Source organism: Impatiens glandulifera, chromosome 1 (assembly GCF_907164915.1).
Source record: "Impatiens glandulifera chromosome 1, dImpGla2.1, whole genome shotgun sequence".
NCBI classification, from domain to species: Eukaryota; Viridiplantae; Streptophyta; class Magnoliopsida; order Ericales; family Balsaminaceae; genus Impatiens; species Impatiens glandulifera.
In genome coordinates, this window is record NC_061862.1 from 20,076,750 (window position 1) to 20,092,613 (window position 15,864).

Below are 15,864 nucleotides of genomic sequence, written 5' to 3' on the forward strand. Positions count from 1 at the left end.
CTCTCCTTTGAGTATTTCTCTCAAAAGTTTAGCCTTCGTAACACAGTTCTTTACAAAACAATAATAAAATATGAAATTCAAAACAATTTTGAATAAAAAAACGTGTCACACTTATGTGATTTTTTGAAATATTTGATACATGTAACATATTCCAAAGATGCAGTAGTTGTTGCATACTCAGAATAATAGATTTACTAATATTATGAATATGAATAGTCATTTCATTGTCAACCGTAACATTTCTTGCACTTGAATAAGAAACATGAGATTGAAGATGACATAAATTTGACGTGGTATGATCTGTAGCACCTGAATCATGACACCATTATGAGTTTTGTATTGTAGATGGAGCAACCATCATAGTTATCCCTGAATCAGGACACCATTATAAGTTTTGCATTGTAGATGGAGCAACCATCATATTTATCGGATATGTTTGTTTTGATTTGTTTCAATGGTAACAATCAACTACTAAATTACCATTTCGATTACAAAGTTGACAAATAAGATGTGTTATATATGTCTTATCTTCCACTTGAATTACAAATCTGAAATTGTTCAATATTAAAATTTTCAATCATGACAATGTTGTTTAAATTATGAGGACAGTACATATGACTTTTGTTCGTAATTGTAGAACTCAAGTAATTGAGAAAATTAAGAAATATTCTAAACCAATCCTAAAATTTAGAGAATTGTTTTATTTTAGTTAAAATAATTATTTTATGTAATTTTATATTTTTTCCATTTTTATAAATTGTTTTAGATATTTAAATTGAAAAACGATTTAGAGTCACCAAACATCCAAAGGTAAAAAGACATTAACAGAAACTGGTGAAAGGGTTTGAGCTTGGTGTAGTTAGGGTAGAAAAAATTATCGATATTATATATCAAAAATACAGTATCATAATATATCGAAAATATCGATTTTTAAGCTATACCAAAAAAAATGTAAGGTATGGCACCGATATCAAAATTATTGATACGGTAAAAGTATGATATTTTTAAAATTTTGATATATCGAGATATACCGAAATACCGAAAGATTATTTAATTATAGAAATATAATCGATAAATAATATCAAACTATATATATTAAAATATTATTTAATATATGAAATCTCTACTTTAATGATGAGATTGAAAAAAAATCTAACCAACTTTTCATCTCTTTCTTTTGAATGGTGGAAAAAAAGTGAAATTTGGTATCAAATTCTTTCAATTATTGTCAAAGATATTTTGAAATTTCATCAAATTAATAGTTGTTTGTTAGTGAAACTGTTTTTAGCTTGGGTAAAATGATAGTGGATAATTTTAAGAGCAGTTTAAGTCCTAAAATAATAGAAACATTGATTTGCAAAAATGATTGACTAAAAAAATAATTGAATTTATAAAAACTTCATACAGATTGAATTATTTAAGAAAATTAAAAAAAAATAGGTCTTTTATTAATTAAGTCTAAATTAAATACTATATATCATTAATATTATTATTTAACCTGAATTGTATTATTAATTTATATAACAAATTTGTAGATACAAATATGATTAAAGACCAAAGTACACTTTCTCACCGTACACTTTCTCACATCAAGTCAAATTATACTTTTTTTTTTTTTTTTTTATAAATATTAAATTTTAAAACGAATATTTTAATTTATAATAAATATTTTTTTTTTAGTTTTGTGTAACGTTTATAGAGTAAATATATTAAATTGATTTTTTTTAAGTTCATATATTTTTTAGATATCAAATATACACCGAAATTAAGATATATCGAAATTAAAGTAAGGTAAATGTATGAATTTTTTGTATACCAAAATTAAGGTATACCGAAATCAATGTATACCAAAATCAAGGTAAAGTAAAGATATGAATTTTTATAACATTAATGTATATCGTACCGACTCATTTATAAGTTGTCTTTGAAATGTTCGTAGAGTGGTTTGTGTAAACGCCTAATAAATCAATGGTCTGTCCGGATATCGAATCCTAGCCATAGCATGAATTTTTTTATACACTGATTGTAAACAAAACATTATTAATTTATTCCTTTCTTTTAATACCTGAACTCTCAACACATTGAAGTCACCTTTGCCGTCAACTGAAATCGGTCTGTTCCTCCAATAAACGCTTACAGCAGAAGGGCACAGTTACAAGAGGATTGGTAAGATGTTCCCGTGCAAGTAAAAAAACAAGAATCCCACACTCCATGAAGATTGTTCGAAAAGTTGATTTGCCAGCACCATGTAAAATAGCCACAGGAAAGCAGTAATTGTAGCCCTTGGGTTTTCAAAGCTTCGGAAATGTGTCCAATAGGACTTGCACACAGAAGGGTAGTTAGGATAACTCCAATAATAGTAGATATCCTCGAAGTGAATTTTGGGAAATATTCATTTGATAGCACCAACTATAGTTGGCACCAGATCGAACAACCTGGAAAGTACTGATGGCAAGGCTAGCTGCATCAACCGGAACAAGCTGACCGGCGAGAAGTTTGGTAAGAAGTGGTGTCATAATAATAATTGCCTCAATAGTCGAACATGTTGTCATAAGAACAGAGAGGGGAAATATTTCCTTTAGAAATATAAGTGGCAACATTCTATGCTTGGCCTCCAGGACAACAAGAAACCAAGATAAGGTATATTGCAAGAGGTGCAGAGAGTTTCAATGTCATGGCCAAAGAAGCCTAAATAAAATGTGGGTTTAATCAAGTATTGAGCAAGAAATTCAACTCCTACAGTTCAAGGATTACATAAACATGTTCTGAAATCTTCAAATTAATTTTAATGTTAATATCCCATTGAAAGATAAGAAAACCCAAGCCAACTGTGAAAAGGTCTGTTTCCAATGATATGACCCAAACAGGAAATAGAGTTGTGAGCATTTCGATTATTTGTTCATAATATCGTGTTATTCCTATTTGACTTGTACTTGGATCATTTTTAGGTACATTTGTCACTATAATTCGCAAATAAATTGTGATCTCCTAATTGTTGAGTTTTTAACTGAAAGAGAAAGACGTACTGGATTCTGTGGAGAGTGCTAGCTGTAGACTACCATTGACTCTTAGATCTAAATGGGTCGGAATCAACCTTGCAGAAAAGAACCTAATTCTTCTTTGACTGCATCACACGAGACTGTAATCTGCAATCTTTGGTAATAATAAAAACCTGGAAATTGATGGAGAAAATGAAAAGAGTGCAAGGACGATTGTTCAGAACCCTTGTCAACTTGGTTGTAGATAGAGGGAAAAGAAGTAGAAGGTGATATCGTCGTTACAAGACGCCATCTATCATCCTTCACTGCCATTTCACACTGATTAGCACAAGAAGGAAGGAAAACATCAAGGATGCCTACCAAATCATCTAAAGCAACGGCTCAATTGTTTTTCATTTCCGATCATCAAAACATCCAACAGAAACTACCTGTATGTAAGTAAAAAGAGTTTTACCTAAGTTATTTTAAATTATGTCCAAAAAATTATTAATTATTCAAATATCAAGAGTTTTACCTAAGATATTTTAGAACAAATGTCTTATTTCGATTCTCACATTCTCACTAAAAATATATGTAGGGACATGACTTTTGAATGTTAGGAGTCGAACTAATCTATTAAAAATAGAAGTTCAAAAATTTATTAATTGTTTCTCTTATAGATAAATTATTTCTGAATAAGGTTAATTCCAAAAGTTCAAAATAAAAGTTCAAAAGTTCCTTCATTTTTGTGACTTATGTGGGATGCACAAACAAAGTAAGATCTTGTATCATTTGGCCATTCAATAGACATAGAGGTATAAGGCTAATATAATCAAATTCCATACTAATAAGAAGAAATAACCATGTTAAAATCAAAAGGCAAGTACATGTGCTACAACATATTACTATCAAAATCAAACAAATAATAAACAAGCACTCACTTTGTCAATCTTAAAAAAAAACAGAACTACTTGTTCTTAGAAGAGAAACATACTAAGGCTTCTGCAGATTCATTTATTGAACAAAGAGAGCTATGAAGCTAAAAAAGAGCATGAGAGAAAGTCTAATATGACGGCCATAGAATTCACCATTAACTCACCTCTATTGGTTAGCGGCAAGGAAATAATAAGCTTGCCAAACAAGGGTTGTTGATTCCGGTACAGTTTCGTTGCCACTAATCGCACACCACTTGTCATTGGTTGCATCGGTTAGTGACCATCTAATCTCATCAGGCACATTTACCTGATCAAAGCTCCATCCATCGGATCTCTCTGTATTTGATGACACTGATGCCTTCCCCTTTTGGCTTTTACTGCTGCTCAAAGGGGTCTGTTTTATATAAAACTATAAATTAAGAAAAGCTAAAACAAAAAACTGAGATATTTATATATTTTTAGCTTACATTTTCTGGTCGTTTCAGCATGCCTGTCTCGAGGTAATGCTCCACTTCTTTTTTCGACCTGAAACGACGGTTTGAAGCAGGGTCGATGTAGTACTGCAGAAAAGTCATCTATTAGTAGATCGGTTTAAACAACAACAATTTGTTTGTTTCCAAAAATCTGGTTTAACTTACAAAATTAATAGATCGAGTGCTTTTTTATCTTCATGGTTAGGACAATGAAACAGCTTCGTTAAGGATTTGAATCATTAACCCTATATACTTATTTGTCTTTTCATTTCACTGTTCAATACATTTTATCAAATCACTATATATCCCAATTTGTGGAGAATTAAAGTTATTTTTTCAGATGTTTGAAATTCTTTTCTAAGAAGGAAGTGAGGACAATACATTTTTGAAAACAGAGTACTTGATAGTTAAACTGTTTCAGAATATTGGATATATGTGGAGCTTCCATTGCATAAATTACATTCCAGGAATGTGAGACTTAAGCATTGTTTATCATTGGAATAACAAGTCAATAACAGTTCAGCATCATCTAGAAAACATTATACACTGTGAAACCAAGAACAGTGTAGTGTGATTCTCTCCTCAGTTCTTGTTAATCTAAATCTAATAACTCTAAAATCTAAATATTTTTCAATCTGAAAACCTAACACTGTCAAAAACTCAAAAACAGACAACATGCAAGAATGTTTGATAAAATTGACAGAGCAAATGAAACCAGAATCTGAAGTGAGCAAGAAAATGAGTTACCCTATCATACGTCCCTGCAGAGACACCGGAGTTTCGGATCCTGAAATCAAATCCCCATCCTTCCGGCAGCCAATCCGGCCTCTCCGGCGCAGAGACAGGTTTGAAAGGGCGCTTCGATTGTGCGGAGGATGGTTCAGCTTCATGCACATCGCCGTTTCGCGCTGGGTGGTCATCTTTGAAAGTTGGCTCAATGAAACTGCCAGATTTGAGAAGAGGGTCCTCCTGAATAGGGTCGCCGCCGTCGGAAGCTGGACTGTCGGACATAGGTCGGTTCGGAGAGTTCGAAGGAAGGGTTGGATCCGACATGGGGATTCTGGATTGAGAATTGGGGATATGTGAAATGAAGTAGATAGCTATATAGGCTACTTTGTTTTTAAGCTTTTCCTTTTTAATAATTTATGCCACCAAAGTTTATATAATTTTGTCATAAAATTAATAAATAATAAAGTTCACTTTTATATTTATAACATTATAAAACTAAAATAATTTATAGATTATAAAATCTTTAAAAGTAAATTATAATTATAAAATTTAACCCATCTAAATAATTTAATCTCTTTTAAAATTGTAGAAATAACCTCACATTCTAACTGTTTTAACGGTCTTAAATTATGTATATTAAAAATAAAAAATAATATGCACGTGTCTAGTTCAAATAACTGTTTTAACTGTCTTTAAATTTACCTATTATAAACAACAATTAAAAATAAATAAAATTAAAGCGTTTAAAATTTAAATAAACTAATTATTTTAAACCTATCTTCTCGTATGTCTTTTAAATTATATATTATATATATATATTATAATTATGAATTTATTATTATATATAATTAAGTCTAAATTAGTCTAAAAATAAATTATATTAAGAAAAGATTATAATTAAAAAAATTGAATAATGAATCATTTATTTTTAAATTTATAAATATAAATTCGCTTTATATTTATAAAATTAACATAATTTATAAATTATAAAATTTAGAAAGAGTAATTTATAATAACATAAATTTAACTAGTCTAACTCTCCATTCTAAATGTTTTAACCGTTTTAAATTATGTATATTAAAAATAAAAAATAATTGTTAGGATCTAGGTCGCGGTTGGAGAACCGGGGTTTGGTCAGTTATCGTGTCTCACTCAAAGGTGGTGATTAATCCGGTTAGAGATTAACACCGAGATTTCAATACTACACAAACTGTCACAAACTCTTGAACCAGGTTTAAGCGCAGAAGATGTTTGTTTCAGGTTGAAGCAGCACACTCATGAGATAGGCAGAATCGGTTTTTGGATAAGGCAGGTTTGGAAGTTGTTGGGTCGGTTTTTGAGCTTAGTGATTCGATTTAAGTAATGTAGAGTCGGTCAAAGCGGTGTAAGTAGGTTAGTACAGATCAGTAAGAATGTAGAACTGACAGAAAGTAAATAATCAAGACAGGTTTTTATGGATGTTCGGAGATAAAACTCCTACGTCACCCCTTCCTCTCGAAACCGCGAGAAGGATATTCACTAAGGAATACAAACACAATCCGATCGAGACTTATTTCCTGCTCGATAACACCCGTACAATTTTAACCGAAATTGTAAATACACACTTCAACTTAGCACTTAAGCTTTTCTAGAGGTAGAACACAATCTTATCACTTGTAAATTAATTGTCCACTGTGTCTCGCATTTACTCCTCTTCAGCTCCTCCTTTTATAGATGAAATGTGTCAACGGTCACATTTCATTTCCTTGAATTTGATTGGTTGAGCAGAGGTTCAGTGATTCAGATCTGGCGGTCAACTTTTCAGACCTGGTGGTCTGTTCTTCCAGTATGTAGGTCAAACCGGCTAGGTTTGTCTTTTACTTAATGTGGTAACTGTCGGTTAGACAGTTGTCTGTACTTGGAAGATTGTCTTTCTGATTTATCCTGAAGTGGAAAGATCTTGTAGGACGGTTTTTTGCAGCCTGCAGACTTTCCTCAGACTTGTATGAATATGGAAATGTTCAGTCTGTTCCTTTGGTATCATTCTCAACAGATACCCGAAGTATCTTCTTATGCTGGTCGGTTATTTGTCTTAACCGGATGGCTTCCGGTTATTGCTTTGGCTTCTGGTCGGTTAATGACCGACTATCTGGTGTTTCCGGCCTTCGGTTTTGACCGATCTTGCTTTCTTTGTGCGATCATGTTTCTGGTCAGTTTAGGTGTTTGACCGGTTGAGCTTCTTAACCGGTTCATTGATTTGACCGGTCCGGTTTTTTGTCTGTTCATGCATAGGAAATTTATTTGTGTTAAGTTCTATTAACCGGTCAAATTTTATCTAACAATTTTTCTCTTTTTGATTATTTTAATTAAAATTATCAAAATCATGTAAGATTGCAAATGTAGGCCGGTTTTGTGAGTTTTATTTGGCCGTTTTTTTTGAGTATTTTTCGAAAAATTTTGGAAAATTTTGAGAAAAATTTTGAAAAATTATATCTTTTATCTTATCAATAATATAAACGTGTCTAGAACAAATAACTGTTTTAACCGTCTTTAAATTTACTTATTAAAAATAAAAGTTAAAAATAAATAAAATAGAAGCATTTAAAATTTAAATAAATAATTATTGTAAACATCTTTTCATATGTCTTTTAAATTATATTATATATATATTATAAATATGAATTTATTATTATATATAATTAAGTCTAAATTAGTCTAAAAATAAATTATATTAAAAAAAGGTAATAATTAAAAAATAATTTTGAATAATTAATCATTTATTTTTAAATTGATAAATATAAATTCACTTTGTATTTATAAAATTAAAATCTAAAAACAGTAAATTATAATACTATAAATTTAACTAGTCTAAAAATTTAATTAATAGAGAAGTTAATCTCTTTTAAAATTATAGAAATTAACTCATCATTCTAATTGTTTTAAACGTCTTTAAATTATAAATTATGTCTATTAAAAATAAAAATAATATACATAATTTAACTAGTCTAACTCCCAGTTTAAAACATTTTTAAATTAGGTATATTAAAAATAAAAAATAATTAACACGTGTCTAGTACAAATAATGTTTTAACTGTCTTTAAATTTACCTATTAAAAATAAAAGTTAAAAATTTAAATAAACTAATTATTTTAAACCTTTATTCATGTCTTTTAAATTATATTATATTATATATATATATATATATATATTATATAAATATGAATTTATTATTATATATAATTAAGTCTAAATTAGTCTAAAAATAAATTATATTAAGAAAAGGTAATAATTAAAAAATTAATTTTAAATAATTAATCATTTATTTTTAAATTTATAAATATAAATTCACTTTATATTTATAAAATTAAAATTAAAATAATTTATAAATTATAAAATCTAGAAAGGATAAATTATAATAGAAATGATTAGGTGAGAGAATGAAAAAAATCAAATAATTTTTCTCTTTTTCCTCCCATTTTTACATTTTCCAACCAATATCAAGGTGATGCCAAGTCATTCCCTCACCAAATTCCCTTAACAAATTCCCTCTCTCTATCACTCCTCAAATTATAATAACATAAATTTAACTAATCTAAGATTTTAATTAATAGAGACGTTCATCTCTTTTAAAATTATAGAAATTTATTCCCCATTCTAACTGATTTAACGGTTTTAAATTATGTATATTAAAAATAAAAAAAATAATATACCGTACAAATATATGTTTTAACCGTCTTTAAATTTACCTATTAAAAATAAAATTTAAAAATAAATAAAATAGAAGCTTTTAAAATTTAAATAATAACATAAATGTAACTAGTCTAAAAATTTAATTAATAGAAACTTTAATCTCTCTTAAAATTGTACAAATTAACTCCACATTTTAACTATTTTAACGGTATTAAATTATGTATCATACAAAAAAAATACACGTGTCTAGTCCAAATAAATGTTTTAACGATTTTTAAATTTAACAATTAAAAATAAAAGTTAAAAAAATTAAAATAGATGCGTTTAAAATTTAAATAAACTAATTATTTTAAACCTCTCTTCATATGTTTTTTAAATTAAATTATATTATATATTTATATATATATATATATTATAAATATTAATTTATTATTATATATAATTAAGTCTAAAGTAGTCTAAAAATAAATAATATTAAGAAAAGGTAATAATTTAAAAAGAAATGGAATAATTAATCATTTATTTTTAAATTTATAAATATAAATTCACTTTTTATATTTTTAAAATTAAAATAATTTATAAAATATAAAATATAAAATCTAAAAAGTGTAAATTATAATATCATAAATTTAACTAGTCTAAAATTTAATTAATAGAGACGTTAATCTCTTTTAAAATGGTAGAAATGAACTCATCATTCTAACTATTTTAATAGTTTTAAATTATATATATTAAAAATAAAAAATAGGGAGGTGCTTTTCCCACCCCTTCCCATATTCCCACCCCTTCTCTCACTCCTTAATTAACTCCAAAATGACATATTTATCCCTACCACCTTTATATATTTACATTTCTTATTTTATTTATTTTACTTATTTTATTTTATTTAATTATTATATTTTTTTATTAAATATAATTAATTAATTAATTTTTAATATTTTTTTAACTTTATTTATTTAATTAAAATTACAAAATATTATTATTTTTATATTATAATTATTTAAAATATATTAAATATAATATTATTAAGTAAAATATTATGATTAGATTAATTATTAATTATTATTTAATAGATAATTTTATTTATAAAAATATTAATAATTATTAATATTATGTTTGAATAATTATTAATATATAATATTATAAATTAAAATTAAAAATATTTATTAATATATAATATTATTAATTAAAATTAAAAATATTGTGTTTGACTAATTATTAATATATAATATTATTAATTAAAATATTATGATTAGACTAATTATTAATTATTATTTAATATATAATTTTTATAAGTATTTTAATATATATATATATATATATAATTAATATAATTAATATAATAAAATATTAAATATTTATATTTTTTAAAAAAACTTAATAATAAAATAAAATAAAATAAGTAAAATAAATAAAATAAATAAAATAAGAATATATAAATATATAAAGTTGATAAGGATAAATAAGTCATTTTTTAATTAATTTGCTAAAAAATAATATATACGTGTCTAGTACAAATAACTGTTTTAACCCTCTTTAAATTATGTATATTAAAAATAAAAAATAATATACACGTGTCTAGTACAAATAACTGTTTTAACCCTATTTAAATTATGTATATTAAAAATAAAAAATAATATACACGTGTCTACTTATAAATAACTGTTTTAACTGTCTTTAAATTTATCTATTAAAAATAAAAATTAAAAATAAATAAAATATAAGCCTTTAAAATTAAAATAAACTAATTATTTTAAACCTCTTTTCATATGTCTTCTAAATTATATTTTATATATATATAATGAATTTATTATATAATTGAGTCTAAATTAGACTAAAAATAAATTATATTAAGAAAATGTAATAATTACAAAAATAATTTTGAATAATTAATCATTTATTTTTAAATTTATAAATATAAATTCAATTTATATTTATAAAATTATAAAATCTTTATAGAGTAAATTATAATAATAAAAATTTAATTATTAGAACCAGTTAATCTCTTTATTCAAAATTTTGGAGATGAATTTCACCTTTTATTTGTTATTACGGTTTAAAAATATATATATATTAAAATATAAAATATACGTGTTTATTTTAAATAATTGTTTTAATACTCTTTCAATTTATATATTAAAAAAATTAAAATAAAAGTGTCTAAATAAGTATTTTTTATATGTCTTACAATTTATATGTTAAAAATAAAATTACAAAAATAAAATAAAATACATGTAGATGAACTCAATTATTAAAAGAGTAATAATAAACAACTAAACAAATATTGTTTTTCTCTTGAATTTGTTTATTATCAAATTATATAATATTTTAATTAAAATATATTCATTTTAAGTTTATTTAATTTTCAGATTATTATTATTAAAATGTTTTAATAGTTTAATTATATATAAAATTAAATTTAAAAAATTTGTATATAAAATTTTAAATTATAAAAATGTTTTATATATTGTTATTATATATATATATATATATATTAATATATTTAAATATAAATTTATTATTTTTAAATTATATATTATTTAATTTATATATTAATTATATTTTAAAAATTAAAATAATTTATAAATAATAAAAAAAAATTAAATTAAAAAGACAATTAATCTGTGTTAAAATTGTAGGAAAACTCAACTTAAATTTTATATATTAAAAAAAAAAAAAGAAAACAAACAATGAAATAACTGTTTTAATTGGTCTATAAATTTAAATATTTAAAATTAAAGGTAAAAAGTAAAATGCACTATAGCATAGTTAACTTAATAAATTTAACTGTTGTTGTTGTTTTAACGTTATTAATTTTATATATTAAAAATATAAAATAAAACAAACCTGTCTAGTTGAACTTAACGATTTTAACTCACTTTAAATTTATATGTTCAAACAATACAATCATGAAATCAATTATTAAAAGAGTAATAAAAAAAACTAAACATTAAAAGTACTAGTTTTTCTCTTAAATTTGTTTATAATTAAATTATTTAATATTTTAATAAAAAAATATTAATTTTAACCGTTATATATAAACTTTTAAATTATAAAAATGATATATATAGTTAATATACAATATTAATATATTTAAATATATATTTATTATTTAAAATATATATATATATATATATTATTTAATTTATATATTAATATGCCTTTGAGATTGTATATTATAAATATAAATTTATATATTAGAAAAATGATAGAACCGTATAATTTGATAAAAAGAAATAAATAAATAAATAAGAATAATGTGAAATGAAAATATAAATGAAGAGAGTATTTTCTGTGGGTCTTTTCGTAGACTCTAGCGTTTCTTTACAGCCAAATGTTGTACACCGCTGCTCCAAATTCACACTTGTATAGGTTTGAATTGAATTTACTGCTTTTAGCTTTGAGAATTGCTACTACTTTGATCTTCTTCCAGTTCTTCGGGAAGCTGGTCAACTCCAAGCTTCTGGCGAATTTGTCCCAAATTTTTGAAGTGATTTGGCAGCTACCAAATAGGTGATCGATCGTTTCTTCATTTTTATTGCACAGAAGACAACTCATATCCGGGATGATCTTTCGTTGAAGTGTGTACTATTAATGTGGTCAAGGATTATCTGCCCTTCCGAAATTTTCCTTAAGAGCGAGTTCTAAAACCCTTCTTTGATGTCTCTAACCTTAGCTGCTGAACAGTCCCTTCTAATTCAAGTGTTTCTGAACTCTTCTTTGTGAATGAGTGGTTAGTTCTCGAACCAGGGATCGTGCCAGAACAATGTGCCTCTCCCGTTGCCTAATCGAATATTGTACAAACCTGCAACATTGCTTTTTGAGTTTAAGTATTTTTTTTAACAACCACCTCATACCTTCATTGATTTTGCTGGTTCAGATCCTCGATTCCTGCTTCATAAATATTGTGTGCACCTACTTGATCCACGAAGACTCCTAATTGCGTTTGATGGCCCATAGATGTTTGGTTTATAAAAAGCGGTCCATTTTATCTTTTTTCGTCATCTCCCGCTGCTTCCTTAAATAAAATTCTTCATAAGTGTGTCGAGCTACGTAGATAAGTTTTCTTGCAGTCTAGCCAGAAGTGGTGTTTTTGACATTCTCGATCAACGGCTTACAATGTGAAATCTCGACCTATTTTGCCGTGAGTAGTATGCCAAGGATCCGACTGGGAATGTGCCCTCTAAAATGTCCATAATGTCGAATATTTATGCCTTTGTCTCTTCCTTTACTCCTATATAAAACGCAAGACTTTTGTTCTCATTGATCATTAAACCCGTAACTTAAAAAAATGTTAGTACAACCCTTACAGTTTTAATGGTATCGACGTATGCACGCGCGAGAATGAACAGGCCGTCTGCGAGGCATAAATGTGTTATCTTCTCCTCCTCAGAAAACTGATGGAATCTGAATGGTCGACTCTTTCGGAACATCGTAAAGACGCTCTCAAAGATCGCTATGATGACTATGAAGAGAGGGGATCCCCCTGTCTCACTCCGTTTTCACCTTTGAAGAAGTCTCCGTGAACTCTGTTAACATTGACAACAAAACATAAGGAAGAAATACATTGCATAATTCATTCTATAAAAATCATAGGAAATCTAGAAACAGTCATGAAATCTCGAATAGCTTCCCATATAACTGAATCGAAGGCCTTTTTATGTGTATTTTGAAAACACTCTCGGGGATATCTTCTTTTTCCCATAACCCTTAAGAAAGCTTTGCATGAGTAAAATATTGTGAAAAATGGTTTGACCCGGGATTAATGCATACTGAATTAAACTGACTTTTTTACCTATGGCATGCATCAAACGTTTTGAGATAATTTTGAAAATGATTTTATAAACTACGTTGCAACAAGAAATATGTCTAAAATCCTGGACCTTATCGAGTACCAAAGTTTTGGGGATTAGGGTCAAGACTGTCGAGTTACATTGCTTGAGCATTTTCCTAATCTTGAAGAATTCGTGAACCCTAGCAGTAACATCGTGACCCACGACCGACTAGTTTTTTTTTTTTTGAAGAAATGGGCATTGAAGACTGTATGTGTTTAAAAACGTCCGCCACCAAAAAACGATTTTTTCGACTTTTAAGAAATAAATATAAAATATAAAAATCTCTTTAAAAATTTAAAAATCAAATTAAATCAAATTGGAGAATTGTTTAAAAACCAGTTTGTGACTAAAGAGTCGCCACCTAAATTTTTATAAAATTAGGAAACAAAAATTATTTGACATATAAAACAATAACGCATTTGAAAAGAAATTTTTTAAGGGTTTGGTGCTTGGTTACACGTGAAAAAGGACTTTTGGCGCTATGTCTCACATGCTCGTTAAAAAATAGTCTCTATTTGGGAAATTTGATGAAATGGCCCTCATAAGAGATCTAATTCCAAAAAAGGCCCACGGTCGATAAAGTTGAAAAAAGGGCCTTTTTGTCATGTGAAAAGTCTGTAATACCCTCACGCGCCTGTTTTTCCGCTCAATTACGAGAAATGTATTTCTCGTATTTGGCTCAATTACGAGAAATGTATTTCTCGCATTTGGTATTTCTCGCATTTGGCTCAATTACGAGAAATGTATTTCTCGCATTTGGTATTTCTCGTATTTGGCATTTCTCGCATTTGGTATTTCTCGCATTTGCTATTTCTCGCATTTGGTATATCTGAGTATATATTGAGATTCAGACATTTGTAAAACATATGAAAACGGCTAGGGTTTCAAATCGATCTACAATAAACTACGAAAGAACAATCTTCAATGGAGGACTCTATCGCGATGCATTCATCTCTGGATATCAGATTAACACACATACATGACAACGACTCAAGACAAGAACGCCTTATCATCGGAGGCTCCACTTGCCCCGTCACCGTCGAACGCAATGTTCACTCTGACCTCGACACCACACTTCCAAAGCCTTGTATGTATTCTCTAGCTAGATCTTGTTCTTGTTCTTTCAAATTATCAGATCTTTGAGATTGGGTCTTTTTGCATCAAATATGCAGACTTGGCTAGAGGGTCGACTGCTCCTGATATGGACCATCTACAAGGAATAATAGGGCACCCTCAATATGGCATGAGTGTCCTCCAGTAACATGATTCCTTATTGGATCAAGATGACAATGGAATACTCATCTTTCGGCGCCAGGGCTTGCGTTGTCTAACAATGACAGCAGGCTCAATTACGAGAAATGTATTTCTCGCATTTGGTAAATATCTCCGACCACGAACCCTAAATTTAGGATTCTCATATAAATACTCTAAAATTTAGATTTTCAAATGAAATTGTCAATTTTGAAATATGGGTTCTTTACATTTTGATGATATTGTTTGAGATGCAGATTTGCATCAACTGGGTTTCAATATTATTGTATCTCTTGTAATGTCTATGTTTATAAACGGAGCTATGAGTTATCCTTCTCTTCCTGTGAGTATTTTTTGCTTTTAAATCAACCAATTTTTTGAAATTGTATCCATTTCTAACATATTTTGTGATGGATGAAGGGATGGATACCTTCTCCATTCCTTCCTATATACATAGTCAACATCCATAAAGCCAACCATGGAAGTGATTCTGGAACTTATGATACAGAAGGAAGGTACATGCCGGTGAACTTTGAGAACATGTTTAGCAAGTATGCACTCACTATACCTGATAGGTTCACTTTTGGGGAGATGTGGGCGATGACTGAAGCAAATCGAGTAGCATTGGACTTCTTTGGATGGTATGTATGAACTATGAACTAGAAAGAAGAGATTTTTGTTTTCCTTTGGTATTATTTTAATATTGAAATCGCTAAACAGGTTTGCAGCTAAGGTGGAGTGGATAATGTTGTATGTTCTAGCTCGGGATAGTGAATGAATGTTGTCTAAAGAGGCAATAAGGTGTTTTGATGGGAGTTTGTTTGATTACATTGCAAAGATGCAGATGAGTGAAGGGAAGATGTACTAAGAAGAAGATGAAGAACTTCTTAGTCTTGTTTGGTGATAATAATAATGATAATAAAGTGTACTACCAGACAAGAAGAAAACAAAGTTTTTTCTGCATTGTGTTTCAATATATTATATGTTGCATCAA

General features: G+C 27.5%; 1 protein-coding gene and 2 pseudogenes across 1 annotated transcript; 1 reads left to right on the plus strand and 2 right to left on the minus strand.

The window, feature by feature from the left end:
• Nucleotides 1–1,948: 1,948 nt before the first annotated feature.
• On the minus strand, nt 1,949–5,478 carry LOC124911147 (annotated as a pseudogene).
• Nucleotides 4,080–5,439, minus strand: LOC124920188 (methyl-CpG-binding domain-containing protein 5-like). Its single transcript, XM_047460622.1, has 3 exons — nt 5,134–5,439; nt 4,381–4,473; nt 4,080–4,307 (listed from the first exon to the last, which is right to left on the minus strand). Exons 1-3 carry the CDS (start codon nt 5,437–5,439, stop codon nt 4,080–4,082), a joined length of 627 nt encoding a protein of 208 aa, XP_047316578.1.
• A 9,065-nt stretch (nt 5,479–14,543) lies between the features above and the next one.
• LOC124920197 lies at nt 14,544–15,746 on the plus strand (annotated as a pseudogene).
• Nucleotides 15,747–15,864: the final 118 nt, after the last annotated feature.

Bases quoted from the DNA above. Each gene is read 5' to 3' on its own strand.
- LOC124920188 (XM_047460622.1), bottom strand. From the start codon at position 5,439: ATGTCGGATCCAACCCTTCCTTCGAACTCTCCGAACCGACCTATGTCC. The intron at 4,474-5,133 runs GTAACTCATTTT...ACTTTTCTGCAG, and splicing joins CTGCAGGGACGTATGATAGG to TACTACATCGACCCTGCTTC. The intron at 4,308-4,380 runs GTAAGCTAAAAA...TATATAAAACAG, and splicing joins TGCTGAAACGACCAGAAAAT to ACCCCTTTGAGCAGCAGTAA.